General features: G+C 35.6%; 1 protein-coding gene across 2 annotated transcripts in view; it reads right to left on the reverse strand.

Annotated features, from left to right (window-relative positions):
• RBMS3 (RNA binding motif single stranded interacting protein 3) overlaps positions 1 to 26,665 on the reverse strand; it is a 340,828-nt gene that overhangs the window by 201,841 nt on the left and 112,322 nt on the right. For both annotated transcript variants that reach the window (XM_072412382.1, XM_072412384.1), the window contains exon 3: positions 447 to 505. In XM_072412382.1, the coding sequence (XP_072268483.1) occupies positions 447 to 505 (59 nt within the window). The remainder of the gene's footprint in view (positions 1 to 446; positions 506 to 26,665) is intronic.

The following is a 26,665-nucleotide window of genomic DNA, read 5'->3' on the forward strand; positions in this document are numbered from 1 at the left end:
TTTTGTTCATTCAATTTTATTTGTTCAGGTTTAATAATACTTTAAACTAGTTCTATAGTATTCTATAGAAGGCAAAGTCATGCTGCCTACAAGCAGATTTTACTATATGGTATTTTGCAATAGAACTAAATGATGTTACATAACCATACGTTTTATAAATACCAAAGGTTTACCACTCGTTCCAACAAAATGTCACAGCAACATATCATTTTCCTAATGAAGCAATGCTAGCATAACATAGTTAAATGCTTTTGTTTATAACCACCGTGTTTTCTATGTAAACTGTGTTGGTTGCATGCCAAAAAATACCATGCTAACTGAAAATTTAACATGCTGTACTGTTTAGCATTTCTATAATCAGCATACATTTATTCAGAAACAGATTGATGTTCATTAAAACTATATTTTATTTTTATATTTATATATTATATAAATATTTTACATACCTTTGCATTGATTTGTGTTTTTGTCAAGGATTGCCTTAGTTGATACAATTTTTCCATAGCTGAAAACAAAAGTAAACAAAAAAAGTAATTGTTTTTCAGAATTTTATAGATACTGGTAAATTGTATTTATTTATTGCACACAACATGTAGCTGATAAAAAAAATTGCTAATTATATTTATGAAGATTTCGTGTCTTTTTATGCAGTAACCATTTTGCAAGAATTGTATTTTTAATGTGATACTGAACAACTAGTGCCCTGCTGCAGAGCTACTCTTAGTACTTCTAGAGCAGCCTTTCTCAACCTTTTTAACACTGGGAACCCTCTATATAATTTTCAGGTCTTCAGGGAACCCCTGCTACAATTACTATATCTACAGCTCACAGTACATTAGTGTGGTGGTCAAAGGAAAAATGCCTTTTACTATACTGAACAGTGGAAACAATTTCACCCTTACAGGTAACCAAAAAGATCATTGGTGTCATTAAAACTGACTTGAGAGGCACAGATTCCTTATGGCTCAAGGAACCCATAGCAACCTCTGCACAAACTTTAGGGTTCCACAGAATTCTCGTTAAGAAAACCTGTACTACATTATTGGTGGTTCTTCAGAAAGTTACCATCATGCACTAAATGAGTGCAAGTTAAAATGTTGAGTCAGCACTGTTACCATGTCACCATGCCATTTTTTTTTAGAGAGAAGAAATGGGAATTTCAGAATTTTAAAATAGTTGTCTGAACAGAATAAGAGGGTAAATCCTCCCTCCTATTTGGGTGATGGCTGCTAGCTTTACTTGGGATCCTGGAACATGAAAAGAAGGCAAATATAACCAATGCAACAAAAACAGCCAAAACTTTTTGACAGGGGATTTTCTAATCCTGAAACTTTCACTAAAGTTTCAGCCTTTAATATACTTTAAGCCTGAACAAGTTAGTGCTACCTTCAAAAACAAACGTACCACAGGAAATACATTATATATAAATTAAATTGTTTATGGTTTAGGAAAGAAGTCATCCTTTTATTTGGACAGTGGCAACTTCATATTTTGGCAGTGGAGGTTACATGAGGACAGAATGCAGTAGATTCAACTTTGCAAATGAAGTGGCAAAAGTGAAAATATTTTGTCACAACAGTTCAACCCCCTGAATGGTAACCCTGAGTCACACTCAGGGTAGGTAAACCTATGGGAAAAAATAGTAAATGGAGTCTTACATGATCTGCCGGCGTCCCACGTCATCTTTCACGTCTTCTCTCTCACTTTGCATCTTCTTTCTTCATCCTCCGGCGTCTTCTGCACTCGATGAGTCACTGGAGAGTTCCCGGTGACGTTGGTGCATGTGTAAGTTGCCGGCATTCAATACAAAATAACTGTATTGAATACAATACAGTGAATTTATATGTGTAAAAGCAATACATTGTCTTTCATGAACATTTATTTTACAGTATAGTATAACAGTATGAGTACATTTTTTTTTATGTGTAAAAGCAATACAGCGTCTTTCATGAACATTTATTTTACAGTATAGTATAACAGTATGAGTATATATATATATTTTTTTTAATTAAAAATATTTTTTTATATTTATTTAATTATTTTGACATGATTTGTGTTTCCAACTTTTTTAATACTAAAACTATTATTATACTGTAAACTAAATAAAATAAAAAATGTACCGCTATTAGACATATAAATCCAGACACAAATGGACTGCTTAGAAGGTTAATAGAGGTGGGTGATCGAAAATATAACCTGGCCATTATTACTGGGTTATTACCCAACAGTCACCTATTTGGTTTCACTAAACAGATATCAGTCACAAAGAAAAATGTAAACATCCAGTCCTTAAGGGGGTCCTTTGGTTATCCTTGCTGTCAAGTGTCTAATAAAATACACTATTGTGGCTATGACTATAACCGATCCTATACATAAGTATAAAAGCAAATGTATACCTGTATATTGTATATTATACTGCAAGTTTTTGGAGTGTGTTGGAGCACACCAGTCCTTTTATACAGGTAGATGAGCTTATTACTAAAAAATTGTGTTTAAGTGTTTGTCTATCTTCTAAAAATATACTATTATCAGATATCTACCAATATTTTAATTGGTTCATTTGTATAAATCTGTTTGACTTGAAATATTTTGACAAAGAAATAAACTGGCTAAACCTACTAACAGAATGGGTCATGCCAAAAAGATATATTCAGACATGTGCATGGGCAGACATCCAAAGAACACACGCAGTAATAGGCTGTTACTGCAGTCTCCATCAACGAACACATAAAAGGCCGTTGTATTTAGGTGATCTCAGGTGACATTGCTGAAAAAAAACATCACTAAGTTAAATTAAAGACTTTAAGGGTTTTATATTCTATTAATTAGTCATATTTAAAGTATACACTTATATGAATGTGCAACTATATGTTTACACCTCTTGGCTATAAATCTTGGCATCATTTCAAGCAATGTGAAATCACAGACAAGCTGTATAAGATGTAAAATATGCTTATTTTACTAAATGTTATATTATTAGATATGTTATCTTTATGTTTTATTGAATATTCTAAAGGGACATACTAAAGAATTTAGGCTATTTAAATTACTGGAAAGTTAATTCTCATTTTTCACTTGTATAAGGCATGTCAGCATAGCTCTTTGTGTAACTCTGTACTTACTCCTAATTTTAAGTACTACCGAACTTAGAAAAAGTATCTGTGCTTATTTGTCTTCAAACATCTATTTTGGCGACATTGGTATTTTAATACCAGATTTCCTTTCTGAAAATAAAAAACTGAATTAAATGAATGACAAAACTTCAGGAGATTGTGACCCAAGTAAGGCTAAATGAAAAGGCTTTCAGGTTTTACAGAGACTTGAAATGGCAAATGTCAACTGTATAAACACCTACAAAACTGTCATACAATCATAAATTTATAGTGGCAATGTTTAGGAATCAATTATTCTGAATAATCTAGTTGTGAAAAAAAACCTGCAATACAGATCCACAACCAGAAAACTGGCACCAGCATCCAGGTCTTCTTGTAAATGTATATTTATGGGCAGTCAAGATCAGAATTGGGCTGATATAGTCCAATAATCTGATAAAGCAGCTTTATCAATCCTTACAACAGAACTAGCTATTATCCACTGGGGACTCTACTCTCTGCCTTATCATGAAATAATAAAACTAGAACTTTAATTAGCTCAAGTGAATTTTTATCACACTAGAACTTTAGTTCCACTTTAAGGTCTCAAGCTCAAACAATCTAAAGCCATAACACCAACCCGACAAGGAATTCCCTTTAAGTGGGGAAATCATAGGTCAGACTGTAATGTCAAAAATACACAAAGATTGGCTCTAGTTTTTTGTAATTATGTTCTGATGAAGAAGTAACAAATTATATATATATATATATATTACAATACAATTCAATACGCACAGTGTAAAAGACAATGATATTTGATATGATATACTGGCACTGTACAGTATGCATTCTGTATATTAATCTTGTGTTTAGGATTTGATTAAAAATTGTGTCACTAGAAGAAGACGAATTGCAATTAAACTGGAAATACCCTAAACAATCAACTAACATATCTCATATGATATAGGTAATGTATAATTCATATGGGCATTCAAAATGGCAGCTTAGTTAGTAAATATTTAAAAATATGGCCACAGTATACCTCACAAGTTAGCAGTCACACCACGCCAGACCAAAAAAAGGACAGGACAGCTCCAGAAAATAGGTATAGTACCTAGGCCCTAAATACAATACCAACAGACCAGGTCAATTTAGGGATACATTCCGGCTAAAACAGTGGATGCACTGGGCCATTGTTTCAGGGGTTTGTAGTTAGTTTCCGAATATATATCACTGATAATAGCTTTGTGGCCTGAATAGGAAAGAACAGAAATAGTGTAGACATCTTCCATTGGGACACTTATACTGATCACAGCTGTCTGTGGAACCAGACTGTGGAAAGGTTTATTCTCACTACCTGTTGTATCTACAGGACAGAAAGCAAAAGGAAATCTCATGATGATGATCATTAGACAGCATACTGACTCTTCGTTTTAAAAAAGGTTGAGTACATCTGTTTTACCTGGTAAATACACTTACAGTGCTTTTACCAGAACATTCAGAAATAAGAAAGCAAACACGTGTGAGTCACGGACAAAGCTGGACCTCCAGTGCCTGGGCCGGTGGTTGCCGAAAGAGGAATTTCCTGTCCCGGTTGACATCATCCAAAACTACTTGGAAGCCTGGGAAGTTGCTTAAGAATTTTTATTTGTCTTAATGTTTATTTTAAATGCGCCAGGAAACAGGGCTGTTAGGGATGTGGACATTGCAAAGGCAGTAAAAAAAAAGGCAGCTTGGGGTACTGCTAGTTAACTGCACAGAAGGGAAGTTTCTACATGGTCTTCAATTAAATAACACTTGAAATGTGTTCTCCTTCCTTGGTCTAAGACTAAACAAGAGAAGCAGCAACTAATGGGATTATTTCTATTTCATATTGCTCTCTCCTCTCACCAGCATGCCCCGTTAGAACAGCTAACTTATTGGCACATTGTGCTGCCTCTTTCCATCTAACTCTGAGGGTTGCTGTAGAAGAGGCTGACACTAAGTAAGATTATTTGGTTACACTGCTTTCAGTTCAAATTAAAACATATAGAAATAATATTTAATGATATGTAATGAACACTGAGCTGCATTATTGTGTGTCCTGTATATCTGATTTGCAAAGTGCAGTAACTTTTAAGAACAAAACTGGATTCTAGATTGCTGCATTTGGGTAATGCATTTGGGTAATGCATTTGGACATCTTCCTGCACTCAGGTGAAAGCAATGCAAAAAATTGAAAGCAATGAAACTAAATTCATAGAAAAAATGAACAGTCGATGCAAATGTGTAGCATGGTGCATCTTACTAAATAAATGACATGTTAACCATAGAACAAAATTACAGTAAGAAAATCATTTTGTAGCATCTTGGCATTGTTCTTCAAAAACTTTATTGCAACTCAAAAGAATGTTTCCCAAAGTCCAGCTCATAGAAAAACCGGACACGTAGTTCTTTATGTGCCATGAAAACAAAGTAATCCTATTTCATTTCCTTCTGACTTCCTAGTGATTGCCTTTGTGAGTATCCCTGTAAAAGGCCTGCAGAGGAAGTTCATTTATGTGGAAAAGGAACATGATATACAATACATTGTCAGAAAAAAGACCACAGAATACTGCTTGCCCATATGGGCAGCACATCATTTAGAAAGAAACAAAATAACTATGCAAGAACATGTAGACCATTGAAAGCATAGCTTTCAATACAAAAAAATATCCAATTTTAAAGTGAAAAATTAAGATAACCATAAAGGTGAGAATATTAAAATCAAATTACCAAGTTGAACAGTATAAATCAGCATCAGCAACTCTTTATCCCCGAGGAACCTTTAAAATAATCTTTAGGTGTTAGGGAACTTTTGTTATAATCAGTCAATAGCAAAAATGTGTCTAGTGGAAAGAATACCCCCTACCCCCATATAATTGTGGCCATAATACCAGCTTTACAAAAAGATCTTTGGTTTCATGCAACTGGTCCTGCCAAGTGGTGTTGGTCCTGTAACTATACAGGTAACATTTTATAGGATTTTGATCAGACACAGAATGAGGAACCCCTTGCCACTTCTGAAGGAACCCTAATGTTTGACAAAAGCGTGGTTAAGAATAGCTAATATAAATAAACCTGTCATAAGATAAATGCATAGGTTTCAATTGTTTTCCTCAGGAAATGCCTGTCATTCAGATGCTTTGGTTACTGACCCAAAACATGATGAGAGAATTTTTTTTTTTTGGTATAGACATAGTTTATGTAAACATGAGGAAATGTAGTAAGCACTAAATACATGAAAAGTGGTATTCAGTAGGGATGGCATTCTCACAAAAATTTCCTCGAACATCCGATGGGTCGGCAAAATTTCAGCTAAACGATTTCACGAAACCATCGGAAGATTGAGGAAATCATTACAATCCCTGGCACTAGAGGTTAATTAAATTGGGAATTGGGAATTTTAAATTGGGAGACTTGTCCTCATTCAACCTCTAGTGCCAGGGATTGCACACTGACGTTGACGTTGCCTTCATTGGTCAGCACAGCCCGCAATCTTTTTTTTTTATTTTTTATTTTTTTTTAAATTCCATTTCAATTGGCGAATTTACACCGGCCGCTCTCGCTTACAATTTCGGTAAAGGAGAACAGCCGAATTCGCCGCAAGATCGAGTTGTAAAAACTCGCTCGCTGATCCTTAGTATTCGTCCTTAGTATATACATTACTATATCTTGGTATGTTATAATGTACTGTACTTTGTACTAATATGTGTTTGTGATTCCAATGAAGGCAGCAAGTAAAAGGAATATGACTATGTTTACAATATGTCAAGGCATGGGGAAAGCATTAACTGGTAAATAGTAACTAATAAATACATGGGTACATGTTGTGTGCCCTTCCATCATCTGGTTATTTAACCGCCACAAAAAAAATGGTATAATAAGTAGCTTGTCCATAAATCAAGACAGATAATAAGGAACAAGAAGGCATATTGACCTTTTTCCCACCACTCAAAAAACTATGTAAATAAAGTAATGAGAATGCTGTCATAAACTAAAAGGCTAAAACACCTCTTGTAAATCAGTATATCAACCATGACATGGTGCATTTCTGATTCAACAGCAATTCATGAAAATACCTCAACAAACAAGATGACTACTAGCTTTTGGATTACTGTATACAGTTCTTATAATTAGGTACATATAGTATAAGTTGAACAGTTGTGGTTCCAGAGAAACAAATAGGGATTGGTGGTAAAGAGCATCTGCAGTTGGTTTACAAACTGCATTGTAGATGGTCCACAAAGCTCACGTATAACTAGAGAGATATAGTATCTGATATAGAGTGGCATGTTGAATCGTAGGATAGAGTATATTGCCACTTAAAAACTACATGTGCCAGGTTTCACCACTAACCAAAATCTTTAAAGCCCAACTGAAGCTAAATATATTCCATCAAAGTTACAAAAAGGTTGATAAAGTACTTTACCCACCATACTGGGGGTCTACAGTACTGCTAGATCAATGTTTAATGCTTTAATAATTAAATACTAATAATAATATTAATAATGTTTAATAATTAAATCCAATGCAACTATACTAGACTGATCAATCTACACAAGCCAAGAAACCAAGCAGCCTTAGAGCAAACATTATGGGACATGGCTTAGCACCATAGCACCAGGGTGGAAGAGGAACATCTTTCACCCTATCTTCTGGAGGCACCAATATTCTAAGTGGACAAGATGAAATTAGGCTGCAGTATGTACTTGGATACTTGTAGCTACTTGGAGTGGTCTTAAAAAAGTGGTCCCTTTAAGAATAAAATTGGGAAACACCATTAAATTACTATAAATACGTAATATTTCATTTGGATTTCAATATTGTTTTTTGCAAACCATTTTCTGTTAACATAAAAATCAACAAGCTTTATTTCCTCTCATAGTTAGCCTGCAATGTAAAACTTAATGATGAGAAATGCTTCAAGCATATGTATTACCTTTTAATGCTGTTTGTTGTGAAATTCAGTGGATGCAATTAAATTATACCCAAGAGATCGACTTATTTCTCTACATGACAAACAGAGATAAACAGATGAGAAAGAAAATCAACTTTGCCTTGAATTGCATACACCACTATAATTCTACCATTTGCCTAACATAATGTGAGCCTAAGACTTATATGTGTGTGTTAAGTATAGAGATAGGATGGCAACTACACACAGAAGCATTGATAAAGTGTCACACGGCTAAAAAAGGCTTTGCTAAAGCACAGGATTGGGACACTATATCACATGCATACATTTATGGTTCATAGGGGATTAAGCTTTTCATCAATAAGTAATTTAATGTTTTGGTAAAATTTGTAGGATCCAATATGGGCTCTAAGAGTTTAATTTGTGTGTTTCGTGGTGGAACTTGTATTTGATAAATGAAAAGAATGCTTTACTAGACAGCTAGATTTGCAGTATGTGGTTTCTGAAATGATTCAAATTGTAAAAAGTTCTCTTGAAGTTGAATACCCAAGGAAATCTTACTCACAATAAAATAAAAGGTAAACCATGATTGGTTACATGTCTGTCCCCAACACGCTCTAATGCTGTGGTCTCCCTTATCCCACAAGGTTTCTAGGTTAGACTCCATGCTCTTGATCTTCAAAAAACATGTGTAAATTAAATACTTAAAGAAGACTTGTCCAGCCTTTTTCATCCAGGGGCCACAAATTATGTGGTGTGTAATGGTAAGGGTAGGTACACTGGGCTAATAGGGGAATTGTTTTAAACAAGCATGGTTAAAAAAGAAGTAAATCTATCTGCTGTATACATATCACAAATATTCCACAGTCTTTGTACCCCCAGAATATACTTTATTACTATGCAGGGTTTAGTAGTTCACAGGCGACATGAAGTCCTAATAGAGAGTAGAGGGCAAGGCCAATGAATAGTGCACAGGGGTGTGTAGAACACAACACACCCAGAACACCAGAGTAAGTCATAAGTAAGGCATAGAGTGCATAGACTGGAAACCCATATTCATTGGAGCACTAAGGTTAGAAGTACATAATGAACAAAATGCAGGGATCAGGAGTATGTAAAACACTGTAAGCCACTCCATCACCTCCAATACCCAGCACAAATTTCCTCTGCAAGCCAAAATTCTGTCCAAGCAAAAATTCACTTATTCTACCAATACAAATCCCTCACCCCAGCTTGAAAAGGCATTTATATTTGCAAAGCTACATTACATGAAGCAGCACCTCTCTGCCAGCTTCAGTACACAAAACAAAAAAGCCCATGTTGGCCGCAGGATAGTGGTCAGTTCCAGCACTTCTGCTACTATGTCCCAACTATGGTTTTAGCCATCCAATGCTGTCAGATTTCCATGGGCCCACAGACCCCAAGGATGAGCTGTGCAGTCAGTATTCTTACGTTATTTTTTCATAGGACACAATGGAAAAGTGGCATACTGTAATGGAAGTGTGTAAGGTAATGGCATGTTGTGAGAAGCGCATGGAAATCTTGGCATTTTTGCTGCTGAAAGAAATGGCCACAATGCAGCCTACAGACCATAGGTTGAACAAATCAGAGTTAAAGCAGGGAGGTAGGTGCAAGTGGCTCCCTGGATGACATCACATTAACGCACAGGACAATCAAATTGTATTTAAGAGCCAGTGAACCAGCATAAGTGAAATACTTTGACCTGTAAAATGGAAACATATACAGGCTAAGTGATTTTTTTTTGTGTGTTTTTTGTATGTAAAAATAAGTACCTTTGTTTATATTTGGATCAGTTTTTACCCCAAACCATTACAGTTTTTTTGTGAAGTGAGAGACCATTGTAGCAAAAAGGGGTCCAACAAACACACAGCAACTTACTAAGTATATGTGATCTGTTAAAAAAATATGTTTGAATTTCCTAGAGTTCCCTACCAATTTTCTTAAGGATAATATAAGTAAGCACTACATTTCTTGTTTAAAAAAAAAAACCTTAGAAATGTTGAAGTTGTTTACAGTAACCATAATTTATTTTTTTCTTTATCATATTGCTTAACATGACATTGTCGACAAAATTGACAAGGTGGGGATGGGCATGGGAGTCCGGCGTCAGGAGAACATGCGGGTACATTCCAAACAAAACATCTTTTACTATGTCATTACAATTGCTAGATAGGTCAGAGAAACCTCTGGGAAAGTGTCCCAAGTGATAATAAAATAAAAATATAAACCTCTGGTGCCCCATGCCCTCTCCATGCTCTACTCCTGGCTTAATACTTCCCTGCCTGATTTTACTCCTCCATATAGGAAAGTGGGAGTTGGAGCTGGGGCTCTCCTTTACACCAGCACTTAGAGACAAAATTATCCTACTGACACGTAAAGCATTTATTTGTAGCAGGCTTAAAGAACTGGGGTCCAAGATAGCTGTGAGTACAGGACACTGAAGCTGATCCACAAGATGCAACCAGTAGTATCTGAGTGGTGTTGCCCCCCACCCCTGTGCAGCTGTGGTTAGACCAGGTAAATGACATTAAGAATATAGGGGACCTATCTAGCAAACGTGATACACACACTGGGCGGTGTGTGTCATAGCATATACTAGTATATATCCAGTATACTCTGGATTTTCTAGAATATAATGATTTCCTAAATCTTGATATTTCCAGTCTCTCAGTCACAGAACCCCTGGGTCAGATTCCCATTGACTCATTTTCTACACAACCTGTTTGTTAATATATTGCAATAGACCTATTAGTTGTATTATATTGTGGGTATGGTATCACCTACCCTTCGATTGCCCTCTCCTTGGTAATCCCTTCATGAAATAATTAGTGCCTTATATTGTTGTTATTATTTCTGCCATTGGTTTGCACTTCCATTTTGATGTAAATTCCTAATTATGGTTTCACTTGTTTTTTTATTTTATTTATTCTGTATTTGTACCCTTTACATATGTTTAAATAAAGAATGTTGAAAAAATATAACTCCAGCTTACACTAAAAACACATTGGTCCTGATTTAATAAAGCTTTTCAAGGCTGGAGAGGATACACTTTCATCAGTGAACATGGTTGATCCAATAAACCTGGAATGGATTATTTGCTATTTGTTAGCAAATGTTTTCAATTCTGGACCGGATCCATTCCAGGTTTGTTGGGTCACCCAGCTTCACTGATGAAAGTGTATCCTCTCCAGCCTTGGAGAGCCTTATTAAATTAGGCCGATTTCCTGATTATGCTTTCAGTTTAATGTACTAAAAACTACATGTTAAAAAATATAAAACATGATCCCACAGGTCTTCCTTGCCTCTTCCAGCAATTTAGGTGACAATACTATTTTAAAGGGTTTTTACAATTATTTCCAAACTCAGCAGTGTAAATTCATGAAAGTAGCCTAGTTATGTGAAATAGTTATTTTAACAACAAATAAAGTAAAAACAAATTCACATAAATTGCCAGCCCATTTCTAGAGATGAGCAAATATAATATTAAATAAAAAACTTTTGTGAAGATTTTGTATGAAAATATTTTTCTTCACAAAAATGTTTGAACAAAAATACATTTACAGAAAACATGAAGCACAGAGGTCACTAGAGCACAAAGGGCCACTAAATCGCAGGGTTGTGGTGTTATGGGATCTCTGTAGCACACAGGGTCATTGGAACATGGGGACACTGTCACACATGGGTGACTGAAGCACCAAGGATCACTGGAGAATAAAAGTTTACTACAGCACAATGGAGCACAAAGGATTGCTGAAGCACAGGGCACTGAAGTACAAATGGCCAGTGGAGCACAGACACCACTAAAGCATAGGAGTCATTGGTGCAGAGGGGGTTACTGGTATATACGATTACTGCAGCACAAGGGGTCACTGAAGTACAAAGAATTTTCTGGAGCAAAAATGGTCAGCAAACAATAGTGGGTCGCTTGAACATGCAGGATCATTATAGCACACAGGGTCACTGGAAAACATAGTGTCATTGGAGCACGGGCTACATGCTCTGTAAGCTTGCAGTGACAACTGCAATAGCTCTGTTGTTTTAAAAAAACAGACTACGTAGGCAGTGGACACCCCTTGGATGCATTTTTATTGCAAGGTAAAAATAAGCATAATTTTTTAGAAGCATTTGGCCACGTGCAAAAAATAACAGCAAAACCGGTTTACAAAAATCACCTGATTATCTCTAGTCATGACATTTTATGACAACTGTTTACAAGTTTAGTCATCTATACACAGATATATAATAGAATTTAATGGCTACATGTCAATGTATTAAGCACAACTACTGAAATCCATACATCACAGAAATGTAAATGACATCAGTTTCAACAATTTATTTTTTCTGATACAATTATCATGCTCTGCATTCAACTCCAGTCAATTATGGAAAAAATGTAAACAAAATATTTTTGCATCCTGTACTAAAAATTATTTAATATATATGTTTGGCAGTGTAAAGGGGGATTCAAAAGCTTAAACTGAAACAGACAGGTTTCAAAGGTCTAACGGCTGTAACATTGACCTCAGGATGCATTCTTTATGTGGTCAAGGAATAGCTGGTTGCTGTCAATTGGGGTTCACACATTATTTGAAAATGTTGTTTATGGAACTAACATATCATCTAGCGTTTGCTACATCATTATGATCCTAACAGGATACAGTGAGTTAGTCACCTATTTGTCACTCTCATGTGTGCCTCTATCATAAAGGAAGAATCTGTTCTTTCATTTATTTTATGCAGACTCCATGCATTCATAATGGAAAAACAATATACTCTGCTATTGGATGAGGTTATTAAAAACTGATGATGAGTAAATCCTACCACAATGAATGAATCCCCCATCCCATATGTATTTGATTGCTTATACAACACACTTTAAAATGTAAATCCAACAAGAATGGAGTGATTTCAGGAAAAGCGGGATTTTTTAGTTACTAATACACAGAACAAAATCACCATATAAAATCATAACTTTTATTATCACATTGTTTAAAATTTGGTAAATAGTCACACAATAATAAATAAATCACACATATAAATTAATTTCATCAGAGGTCCTATGGCCACTAACCAAAGTACTACTGCCACACAAATACCATGTATACAGCCCTTTTACACACCCATACCAGACAAACAGAATTATTAATTAAACAGGTTTTGCAGAACTAGTCTGCTTATTCAGAAATGATGCATCAGAAAGATATTGGTACTTATATTTTGCAGTTTTAATCTTATTGCTGTAATTCTATTCAAGTATGACCACATTACAACGGATACTGCACATTTAGACATGTCACCTTTGTAATATAAAAGGCAACTTTAAACTTAAATTAAAAATTCAAATCTGCACATTCTGTTATTTTAGAGATACAAAGTGTTTTCAAAGAATACATTTGTGCTCTTTCACTTTGGTTCTAAAACATGACAGAAGCCATTATCTGTAGTTATACACCTCATCAACCATCTGCTTTTCTTGTTACTTAGTTTGACTTTATTGGTCAGCTAATAACTCAATACCATGCCATACATTAAATGCATTATTATATATTTGTAAAAAGATTAACTTAAGCAATGAAGAAACAAATTAACTTTAAACATTATTAAGTTTTAAGACGCTAATATTAAGAAAATGATGTAGTCTGTCATTGTCAAGTTTTGTAGGACACGAATAGTTGTGATGAGTGAAATTGACATTTTCATTAATTTTTGTTTTATTTTTGTGTCAAAACAAATTTTTTTTGCAAAGTTTTTTTAAAAAAATTGTGGGCTGCATTGTCCGTTTACCTGCTGAGGGCTGTTTCACAACCTTTTCCATTAACTGTTTTTTAAATCTTAAAGAAGTAGAGGGAACTTTATGCTGGTCATTGTTAAAATAGAAATAAATGTATTGAATAACACGGTAACTGGCATTTAAATAAAAAAATAGATTAACAAGCTTGTGACTGATGATTAATTTTATTTGATTGTGGGAATAAAGAATCTCAGGATCACAATTGCACTATACCTTTTCTCTGTAAAGTTTGAAAAATACAAAACAATCTCAGGATCACAAGTAATGTTGGTGTTCGAATTTGGGTTGTCCTTATTTTTGACCCGAATATGGTCATTCGAATTCGGATAGACCCGACCCGAAAAACGGGATTCAATGGTGCAAATTCGGCGCTTTGAATTTTGGAAGCCCCCTTTAACAAGGTGACTCCCAGATGTCCAACCATGGGGAATAGGTACATGGGTACATAATAGTATTATGTGATTTGTGTGTACTTACTTATTACTTACATTTTTTCACAGTGACTCATTGTGAGGTTACCACAGTCCCTGGGCTGTACTTATCATTGATAAGTACAGCCCAGGGACCTTGGGAACCTGCGGTCACAGCTGACTGGAGGCACGTGGGTGCAGGGCAGTGCTTCCAATCAGCTGTGACTTGTACATGGGCTGTACTTATCAATGATAAGTACAGCCCACGGACTGTGTGAACCTTGACCGTGGGAACCTACAGTCACAGCCGATTGGAGGCACGTGGGTGCAGGACATGTGCCTCCAATCAGCTGAGACTGCAGGCGTAGTGAACTCATATGACCTTTCAATGGAGATTCTCCATTGAGAGGTCATATGAGTTCAGTACGCCTTTCTGATTGTTTTCTTGCCTTGTTAAGTGTTGTACAGAGCTGTGGTAGTCTTGACATGTCTTTTTAAATGTATTTGGAGGCTGTAGAAACTACACAGTCCCGCAAAATAACCCAAATTTTCCCCTCATTGACTTTAATAGTGTTCAAATTTGATCACCCCCAAAAAATCAGCCTATTCGATCGAATAGTGAGATTTTCGACCAACACTAATCACAAGTAAAGACTCTGTAGTGTATACCGTTTTCTATTTGGAATGCACCTCAAAAGAAGAGCAGCAAAATCTGACTTTCAATGAGTATAGCTCAAACCAGTTCAATGTTGCATTGGACCTGCTTAGCCCTGCACTGCATTGTGTTTCTTTGAACACAGAATGTTTTAATAAAGTGTGATGGTGATGGTGATGACAAACATGGTGATGTAGATTCAAGGAACCCTTTCCTTGCCAAATGCTGTTTACTATTGAAACACATGCATTTGTGTTTATCTAGAAATCCAAATGCTATTTTATTTTCTATTTAAACACAAATATGTTGGTATTGCAAATTAGCTTCAATAGCAAATACAGCATTTGAATAGAATGCCTGAGGACTCTTAACCATTAATCTTAGCAGATGATGGCGGAATGCTAGCTATCAATGTACACACTGTGCACGTTTCTAAACTGTGACAACCACCACCTAATAGGAATGCTCAGTACTGCATACATTGACTACCAGCTTTCAGATCATTGTAAAGGTATACAGTGATGAGAGTTCTTATGCTCATGGCAATATATTTTGGATTTGTAGTCTGTTATTTACAGTGGATATCAGTGACAGTAAATTTGTGGGTAGTGCACAGTTAAAAGATCAGCAAGTATTGTTAACTATTCCAACCATTGTAATGTATATTGTATTTAAAGAGGAAGTAAACTCAAACCTCACCCAAAACAAAAAAAATACACTTACCTTCAATCCCGCAGAGCAGTCGATCGGGCTGGAGGTCTCTTGCATTGGGTCCTTCCTCGTCCCGGCATCGGTCTTCAGATCGGCACACAGGCGCCGCCATCTTCTACTCTTCTTCCAGGTTCTTCCTATGTCACTCGACACAGGCGCAAGATCAGGTGATGTAGATGGGAAAAAAACTTTACAATCTCACTGCGCATGCGTGAGATCAGCAATTTTTTTTCCTTTTGAAAAAAGGGCTCCTTCTGCCCTGAGCAACCAAGAACCTACTGGTATGTGTGACATAGGTATCCCGGGAGGCTTTGCGCTCCCATTCAGTACCAATCACCAACGTGAACTAGGGGCAGTATTTTTTTGAAAAAAGGGTGTTGCACTTAAAAATAAAACGAAAAAAAAAAACTTAATTTTTACTTTACGCAAAATGGTTGTCTTCACTTTTATATAAAATTAAAATTCTGAGTTTAGGTACGCTTTATTGTACAACGCTTCAGAATTGAGTATTCCCTAAATAGTTGCCTCCAGCTGAAATATTTTAGTCTGGCTTAACAAACTGAGTACAAACTGAACCAAGGCAAATAAAGCAACTCTACTAGAGTTACTTTGGTGATCGTGGATGACATATATTCACTACAAAAAGCACAAAGAGAAGTCAGAGATGGCTTTTTAAATATTTTGAACTGTTTGTTAACAAGTTTTAAACAGATTTTTGCCTATAATCTTAGAACAGGTGCTTTTTAAATCAAAGCTTTGTATAAAACAATACAATGTAGCTTACAATATAAACGTAGAGTGATATTTCAATTTTTAGACATGATCTTTTGGACATCTCCCCTGATATGTTAAGGAGCACAAGGTTCTGAGGGTCTCCACAGCTCAGAAACTCCAAAGGCCAGTCAATGTGTCATGTGTGTCTACTTTTTCCTAATAGCTGAGACAAGGTATGTTCACATGGATCATACCTTGGCCTGTGGCCTGAGTGAACCGTCAGCAGATCATTGTCACATGAGAAATATTTCTTCTGTGATGTAAACACTGACCATCATCAGAAGGTCTTCACTTGCATGGATATTTTAGAAGAGTACTGTATGATGTCTGACAAAAATACTTTAAGCTTTTTGTGAAGTTTAGTGAAAGATGTTTTTTTTCAATGTTAATGTTGTTTGCATCTGAAAAGTCTTGCTATGGGTATGTGCATTTATCAACATTTTACCTTCCATTTCCGTTCATGTTCAATGAATATGCAGTTTAAATTGGCAATACAGGTAGTCCTTGGGTTAAGGACATCCGACATACGGACTCCTAGATACGAACAACGCTTCCTTGCTCCCTCTTGAGCAGGATGGAGGCTTGGAGGGGGGCAGTTTTCATGACTTGTAAAAGAAATCTTTTGCTAAACACTTCTGCAAGCTCTTGTAACTCTTTACTGACCAAGACAAACTCTGTAGTTGTTTCGTTTTGCATATCAAAGCACAGCTTGCTTCAAAAGTTAATGAATGTCTAGGCTCCATAAAGTTTTTTTTTGCTTTGTTTGTGATTAGCTCACAATGAGGATTTTATACAGTAAAGGTGCGTACACACTTCCAATTTTTATCGTTCCAATCGAACGACGAACGATCGATTGGGCAAAAAATCGTTCGTAAAAAAGTAACCAACGACGCCGACGAACGAGGAAAGTCGCTGGAAACGAACGACCGGACCGACGGATCGGATTGGACGACGATCGTTGAACATCGTTCGTGTGTACGGTCGTTCGTTGATCGTCCATGGTCAGAGCATGCGTGATGAACGAACGTCCGTTCACTTTCCTGTCGTGCACATAGTTCCTCTATCGCTCAAACGATCGTATCTATTGTGTGTACAATATCTACGAACGATCGTGTCGTTACCTCTATGTGCAGGATCGGTGCTATACGATCGTTCGTATATATCGTGCATGAACGTTCGTCGTTCGTTTTCCAACGATAATAATTGGAAGTGTGTACGTAGCTTAACTGACACCACACTGCCTAATAATAAGTTGAGACAAATCTGTCCTAATTGCATTCATTAAAATATTGTACCTGTTGTAACTTATATACAAATTCAACATAAGAACAAACCTACAGTCCCTATCTCGCATGTAACCCATGGACTACCTGTAAATAATAGTTGATAAACATTTATTGGTGGTAAATTGTTATCTGTGTATACAAACACATTGAATTGGGAAGATTTACCTTGTAGAGCATGTATGGTGAATGTGACATTTACTGTTTTATAAACATGCCCAATAAATATATATGTAGGTTTCTGAACTTTGTGATTAACTCTTCATCAACAGATTTATTTATAGTTTTATTAAATTGGAAAGGTTTGCAAAATACCAAAACATTTGCTAGAAACATCAGAATTTTATTGAATTTATTTTTCATACACTATGATGAAATTCCAGGGATTTTCAAGTGGTAGTAGTATGAATAAGTGATGCACCGTGAAACATATCAATTTTATATTATATACTACTCTTAAGAATGGGTCAACAGGGGAATATTAGTAATGAGGGTGCAGGGCACTTAACTGAAGACTAAAAGGGTTTTCCTAATGAGCACATTCTATCCATTTGAATCAAGAACATCATTAAAAAATCTAATTAAGGAGAAGAAGTTCTATTGGCTCCTTATATTGTAAGCAAAGTATGTTAAATGATCCATAGTGTAGGGCAATATACATATTCTTTGAAATAGATAGGGTTATTACTTCTGGGAATCAACCATTGGATTTATTAGGAGCTGCTTGCCTATTTAACATGATGGCAAACTAATAGAAACTGTTACTGTTTTATGTGCAGTGTTATATTACTATTTATTATTAAACATTGTTCTGAGCAGAACTGGGTCCTATAATGTTTTGTTTTAGATAAAAGTTTACATCTTTTTTTGGTATATTTGACATTCGATTTCTATGTCCCAGGAGTCCAGTTGTTAAATTCAGGAGTGTCCTTGAGACACTAAGCCTGATTTAATAAAGCTCTTTAAGGCTGGAGAAGATACACTTTTATCAGCAAAGCTGGGTGATCCAGCAAACCTGGAATAGTCATTAATTATATGCTAGCAGCTGTTTTTAATCCTAGACCAAATCTTTTTTCAGGTTTGCCTGATCACCCAGCTTCACTGATGAAAGTTTACCCTCTCCAGCCTTTAATAAATCAGGGCCACTATGTTATTTTGTGGCAGCTGGGCAGCAAGCTGAAAGGGGTATACCTACTGAATTTGTAAAGGCAGGTGCCTCAGGATTGAGCAATCTTGCATGGTTCTAAGAGTTGGTTCTATTGCTAGCCTCTCCGTTCTTAAGGAGCAAGCATCTTCCCATTTGACTGGTACTGCTCACTGCCACCCCCATTCATTTTCTATGTGGCTGTCTGAGACAGCAGTTTACTGGCATGAGGAAGCGGTAAATGCTATCAAGAATTGTAGGAGACCTACCCATCAAGTGTACACCCTCTACATCACCTTTTTACTATGGGGGGAATCCTTGAAATAACTTTCAGGTTTTCATGGAACCCTTACTATAATTGCTATACTCATAACCCACAGTAAATTAGCGTAGTGATCAGTAGGAAGACTGCTTCTTACATTGCTGGCCATTCCAATGCCACCCTTACAGCCAAAAAGATAATTGGGGTTTACTTAAACTGACCTGAGAGGCACAGATTGCTCATTGCTTAAGGAACTTCAAGCAACCTCTGGAAAAACCCTGGTTGGGAAACTCTGCTCTACATCATCCTATTTCTACACCTCTGATTCTTTCACCTTGTCTTGTTCCTTTACCAATAATAGCAATTTGAGAACTGTAAAAACATTGAAATTTAAAGCTTTAAATATACACAGTTGCAACAGTGACACAGTTGTAAAGTGAGCGTGTGTCATCACAATAAGACCTTTTCCTGCTTGCAGAAAACTTTTTAGCTCCCACTCTCACTCAGTTCCAAGGCATCACTCCTCAGTGTAGAAGACATTTGTAGTTTCTTGTTGCAATGTTTTTCAGCACTCAGTGAGAAAACGTGACATACCTACTACATGAAGTGACCAATTAAGAAAAATGAGTGCAGTGCCTTTGTTCTGTGAACTCTTCCAGTCCAAATAAAGTTTCTACTTCCCAGAGCAGTAGAAGAAAATCACAGCATTGGCATCCTAACATTCTAGTGTTTTCTATCAGCAGCAGTGACTGACTACTAGTAGCAATAGAAAGCCCACAATGCTAAGCACGTGTTTGCAAAATAGAAAAATATATTCCTGTTGGAAAACAAACTGGCTGATGTTCTTGTCAAATTTGTTAACAACCAGAATTTGAAAAACACTACTTATTATTACATTTGAATCAACTTTTAAGTATTCTTTTCAAAAAAGTGGAATCTTCCTCCTTGGTTTTAGTGGACTTTTTGGAATAAACATTTTAGTTACAATCAAACAATACACAATCATATCATCATGAGCTCCATCATAATTTTACTGGGAGCAAAGTTCATTGCATGTAAAGCCATAAGTTGCCTGTAGATGTACAGCATCTTTAGAACAAGAATGGCATACGAATGGCCCGAAACACTTATTCTCAGGAGGCAGGGGGTATAAATCCATTCTTGCTCATAGCTTAAAACCTTGCATATGTATACATTAAGCCTTATCTTGGAAGAACAACTGATGTAAGTGCACAAATTCTTCCTAGTTAATCAATTCTTCCCATGCATTTGGTCAGCCAAGAAATTCCTGCAGGGGTCACAGACATTGCATATGAAAGGGTAATTTCCTATTCTAAATGTAATTGACTGAATAAAAGAACAATATCTAGGTACATGGGACCTTTTATAAAAGAGATATTAATGGTGAACAGTATTATATAATAATATTTACATATACATGTAATCACAATAGCTCAGCCTGTAGCTCAAATGATCACTTATCAAATTTCTGAAACTGGAGAAAAATGTAATTGTGTGAAAGAAAATGTAGACAAAAGCCAAGCTACATTGAAAGGACATGGTAAATGATAGAGAGATTTTTGGATTTACAGTGGTTTAAAGTTGGCCAGCAGCAAGAAAGGTAATTTGGTATTGTAGTATAGCGATAGGGGTATGAAGAATATAATGTACGGTGGCTTGGTTGCAAACTGTTTGTGCACTTAGTTCTTCTTTAATCCAAACAATACAGCAAAAGCATTAAAAAAGTATCTGTCCACATAAAAAAAAATTAAAAACATACAAATTGAATGAAAACACCAAGATATTACTGAAACAGAAGCTATTTGTTTAAAGGGTTACATCTATAGACAGGTAAGAAGTTAAAAGCGTTTGCTGACCTCGGATAAACCATAAAGTAAAATGTAAGCCAAAAAATCCCAAAAAAGAACAAAAATGAAAATAGGTGTTAATTGTCTATAGTTAGCATGCAAAATAAATACAAGTAGATTTCCCTAATTAGCCTGATCTCTCCCTAAGCTTTCTTCATAATTTCCCTGCAACAAATCACTGACAACATGGCTGTACTGTGTCTCCCCTTTAAATAAGTAGAGGTGGCATGACAAAAAGCCCCAATACTGGCTCTTTTAATCCTATTTGCCATATTTCAAGGGCCATACAGTAGATTTTGGTTTAAAAATAATATCCTGGGCTAATCTTCATGTAAATTCACTGGGACCACAAATATCAAAAGTGCAGATTTGAACCTACGGTAGCAGTGAACGCGAATATTATCCCTACTTGTAACCAGTAGGCATTTTTTTAACACAATCAAACAACAATATACCTGGTTGATGTGGGTTGCATACATAATACCGTATTTCCAAAGTTGTCGCAGTCGTATTTCAAAAATACAGTCACATAACCCATCTATGAGGGTGAAAGTTTAGTAATAAAAGCAGATTAGACTTCTGATTTGTGCAGCAAGTAAACCAAATACAGTAATCAATTTAAACTTGTACATGTCTCAGGGAAAAATAACTAAATTGAAGTTTATGCTTGAAACTGCTAAAACAGGATTTTTGCATCAATTTTGATAATCCCTTAAATCTTTTTTAAAATAAAATATAACTAATTACTATTGGTATTAATTTATCCAAGCAATTAAAATAAAGAGCGAAGGGGTGTGTGTAAATATTTATTTTTGTAGCTTATAAAAGATCAAAGATTACCAATGTAAAATGTAAGTTTGTTATTTGTAGAAATTAATTTGAAACAAAAATATATTTTAGTAATACATTTATGGGAATAAGTATGGTATTTAATAGAGCACTGGGCAACATGCAGCTTTAACAGTCTTATTTCTAATATCTTGTCTACATTTTAGAGATATTTTAAGCCCCCTGAAATTGACTTTCATACAACAATGCAAAGTCTGCCAGGAAACACTATAAAATAATACTACAGGTAGTCCCTGGGTTACATACGAGATAGGGATTGTATGTTTGTTCTTGAAGTTGAATTTGTATGTAAGTCGAAACAGGTACATTATTTTAATAAATGCAATTAGGACAGATGTTTGTCTCAACATATTATTAGGCAGCTTGGTGTCAGTATAAAATCTTCACCCCTTATTTTTGCTGTATGTGTCCCTGTTGATAATATTTCTCCTTATTTCCATTCTGAAATCCATTTATGATGATCCTCCTCCTAAAGTGGGCACATACCTCAAAAGAATCCTTTAAAGAATTTTAACATTCCAACACTAAAAATGGTAAATGTACAAAACAAGAGTCATCAGCAGGACTGGTCTGAGATGTCTGCTCAGGGCCCAAGGTCATTTTTAATGCACAAGACCATCATAGTTCTGTACGGGTATATTTTATAGCTCAAACAAAAGAATTCTGCATATAATGATGTTATTTTTTAATGGTTTTGGATGCTACATGACAAAGAATGGAGAAACTGCAGAACCCCGAGCTCAAAACTAGAAACGGGAATTGTCTGGTCCAGTTCCCAGATTTAAGGGTTAAAAGAGTGCTAAATATAAAAAAAAATGGGTTAATTTCTGTGCCTGTTTTAATGTTTTGGATCACATAAATAAAATATTTTTATAATTTGTATTATATTATAAGCTTATATTTTGTATGTTTAAAATGTGATAACATTGAATTATTTATGTCTTATGGATAATGATTATTCAAAAAATAATTCTAAAATTATAATATAATATAAAAAAATCCAATTGTACTAATATTTGTAAAATCAATGCTTATAAAATTTTATGGTTAATAGATTTAGGTTGTGTCATAAAAAAAAAATCAGAATTTCGTTAACTGACTGGTGTAAACTTACTAAATTACTAAAAATAAAGGTTTACTTTGGAATGCATAGCACAATTTCAAAATCAAAGAGGTTACAGTTGGGCTATTTCTTAACCATATAAATTTTAATAATTTTGCATTTCCTCTTGCTAGTTTGGCAATAAGTTTATTTCACTACCCTATAAGTATTGTTTATTACTTTTTCAACATTGGCATGCAATGAGAGCTATAAATAATAGACATTATTAAAAAATAACACATGTAATACATTTTTGAAATATATTTCTATAAATATTTATTATATTTTTTGTAAAGATTTAGGCTATGAATATTTGTCATATTTTTAATGTTTCTTCAAGAATAATAAAGAAAGACATTTAAACAGTTCATTGTAATTAAAGTAGTTGGGTATATTAGGTAATGCTTTTAGAAACATGAAGATACCTTAGAGAAAAGATTATTCTAGAGACAGAGAAAGGTGATAAAAATGAAGCAAACTTTCATGAAATTCAGTGATGCAAGATGATACATTCCAAGAACAAATTAATAGTGTGAAGCATAAATTCTATTTGTGTTCTAAAGTTAAATGGATGCATTTAATGTTTATGTTAAGTGAAGATAACACAATTAAGTTTGTAGGTAATATACAGTAGAGGTATTGAACATAATTGTATAATTAAAACTTAAAAAAAAACAATGGGAGTCCTAAAATCATAGCATTGAGTAAAAACACTGAATTACATATAGTAGATACTTGTTTGTTTACTCATCAATAGGGATGAGCAAGCGAGTTTTTAAAACTCGATCTCGCAGCAAATTCGGACGTTCTTGCTTACCAAAATTGTATGCGAGAACGTCCGGTGTAAATTCTCCATACGAGATCGAATTAAAAAAAAAAAAAAAAAGACTTGTCCCCATTTAAACTCCACTGCAAGGGATCACACACAGGATTCCCAGAGCTGCATGAATGAATGCAGCCCTGAGAGTCCAGTGCGATCCCGGATCACTAGAGGTTAATTAACCTCTAGCGCCCAGGGATTGCAGTGGAACTGCAGATGAACTCTCAGTGGACTTTCTCCATTGAAAGTTCATCTGCAGTTTAGTTCCCAAGGTCCCGGGGCTGACAAGTACAGCCCGATGACCGTGGGAACTTTGCGGTCGCAATCATTAATTAACCTCTAGTGCCAGGGATCGTAATGATTTCCTCGATCTTCTGATGGTTTCGGGAAATCAGTTCGCCGAAATTTTGCGGACCTATCAGAAGTTCGACGAAATTTTCTCAAGAATGCCAGAGGCATTCTATCTTCTGATGGTTTCGGGAAATCGGTTCGCCGAAATTTTGCGGACCTATCAGAAGTTCGAGGAAATTTTCTCAAGAATGCCAGGGGCATTCTTGTTAATCTCTACTTGTCAAATAAAATACACAATGATCTATATCAGTCTTTTTATGTGCTGAGATAATAATGATAGTTTCAAAGTCTGACTGATTAAAACAGAATTTGGCAAACTGTAAAAGTTAACTAAAGTAAACTAAATTACTAAACATAAATACTTAAAAGATAATTTACTTAAAATAACAAGATTGCTAAACTAGGTTGTACAAAATGTATAGCTGCCTAAACAAGCATGTAGTCTCAATAAAATTATAGCCATAATGCATTTCAAAACTGTAAATCATTCTTACATTCAAAACAGTTACAAATCAAGCCATACTGGTAACTAACTAAATACATATAAATCATTTAGACATAAGCTGCGTACACACTTCCAATTTTTATCGTTGGAAATGAACGACGAACGAACGACGAACGACCGATTGGCCAAAAATCGTTCGTAAAAAAAGTAACCAACGACGCCGACTGACGAGGATAGTCGTTGGAAATGAACGACCGGACCGGCGGATCGGATTGGACGACGATCGTTGACCATCTATCGTGTGTACGGTCGTTCAGTGATCGTCCATGGTCTGAGCATGCGCGGTGAACGAACGTTCGCTCACTTCCTGTGGTGCACGTCACTTCCTGTATCGTTCAAACGATCGCATCTATCGTGTGTACAATATCTTTGAACGATCGTGTCGTTATCTGTAGGTACAGGATCGGTGCAATACGATAGTTCGCAGATATCGTGCAGGATCGTTCGTCGTTCGTTTACCAACGATAAAAATTGGAAGTGTGTACGTAGCTTTAGTCTACACAGACAATTTCCGCAGCATTTAACCTGAGGCTTTAAAAGCCTATATTTGAAATTCCAATGCATTCCATTTGGATAATCTACACCAGGACGTTTCCTTGAGGCACGTTTATAAGCGCCTCAAAAATGCCTCATCTAAAATGCTGCTGGAAAGAGTCACAAAACGTGGGTAAACGCTTACATTGATTTCAATATGGCGTTTTCCCATGTTTATAAGCACTTAAAAACGTGAGAAAACACGGTATAGAGGTTTTCCAGCATTTTCAGCGTTTTAAAGGCAAGCTTTAAAACACTAATCAAAATATGCATACTAACACTTATAAAGGCAGTAGGAATGTTTTTAATAACAGAAACAATTTAAAAAACAAAAATACCCAGTTCAGTAAAGGGACTAAAAGGGAAAAAAAATTAGAAATAATCAAACTATCCTATCAAAACATTCCATTTGATCAATAACCACTTTAATTTAGAGAAGCCAATAGAAAGGATTTTGCTTCACATATTCTTATATCAAAAAAACAACTATTTTAGATAAAAAAAAGTATTCTAGTTCATGATTTTTTTTTATTGCTAATATGACTATCTTGTCATATCGAGGTTGATGTGTAGGTATCTGTTTACTTAGTGCCTGGATAATTAGGGATTTATGTGTTTTGAACCATGGCAATTATATTTGTTGTTGGTTACAAATTTTAGAACCATGTGCACATGAAATATTCACTATACTAAAGCTGCGTACACACTTCCAATTATTATCGTTGGTAAACGAACGACGAACGATCCTGCACGATATCTTTGAACGATCGTATAGCACCGATCCTGTACATACAGATAACGTCACGATCGTTCAAAGATATTGTACACACAATAGATGCGATCGTTTGCACGATACAGGAAGTGACGTGCACCACAGGAGGTGAATACTGTGTACGAACGATCGGATCAAACGAATGACATTCACCACACTGTTCCTTGGTCCCTATGTGCAATATGCCCTTCAAAGTGTTCTCAAGGAAGAAGAAAGCAGCTCTTGCTTTGGTATGTCTGCTTGAAGAGGAGGACGTTGAGAAGAAGCGGCGAATGTGGTGCAAGGATTGGTTGTTGGACCGAGACAACATTTCACATGAGAATCTGCTACGGGAACTGCGCCACTCATTCCCAGATGACTACAAGAATTATCTTCGTATGTCAGATGTCTGTTTCCAGCAATTACTTTCTGCAGTTAGACCTTTCCTGCAGAAACAAGATACCTTTATGAGGAAGTCCATTACACCTGAGCAGAGGTTGATCGCCACCCTGAGATACGTTGCCACTGGAAGATCTCTGCAGGACATGAAGTTCTCCACTGTGATCTCACCGCAAGCAATGAGTCGTATCATCCCCGAGACATGTGCAGCAATTATCGACTGCTTGAAAGATGAGTACATGAAGGTAGAGGCCCCATACAATCATTAAAACAAAATGACACATTTGCTTCATAACCAAAAGATAAAGTTTATTTAACAAAGTGCATGTAACAATGTGCTAATTAAAAAGTATAAATAACAATAAATAACCTTTATTAAAACAAAACCATCAAAACAAAATTAACAA

Source organism: Pyxicephalus adspersus, chromosome 5 (assembly GCF_032062135.1).
Source record: "Pyxicephalus adspersus chromosome 5, UCB_Pads_2.0, whole genome shotgun sequence".
NCBI classification, from domain to species: Eukaryota; Metazoa; Chordata; class Amphibia; order Anura; family Pyxicephalidae; genus Pyxicephalus; species Pyxicephalus adspersus.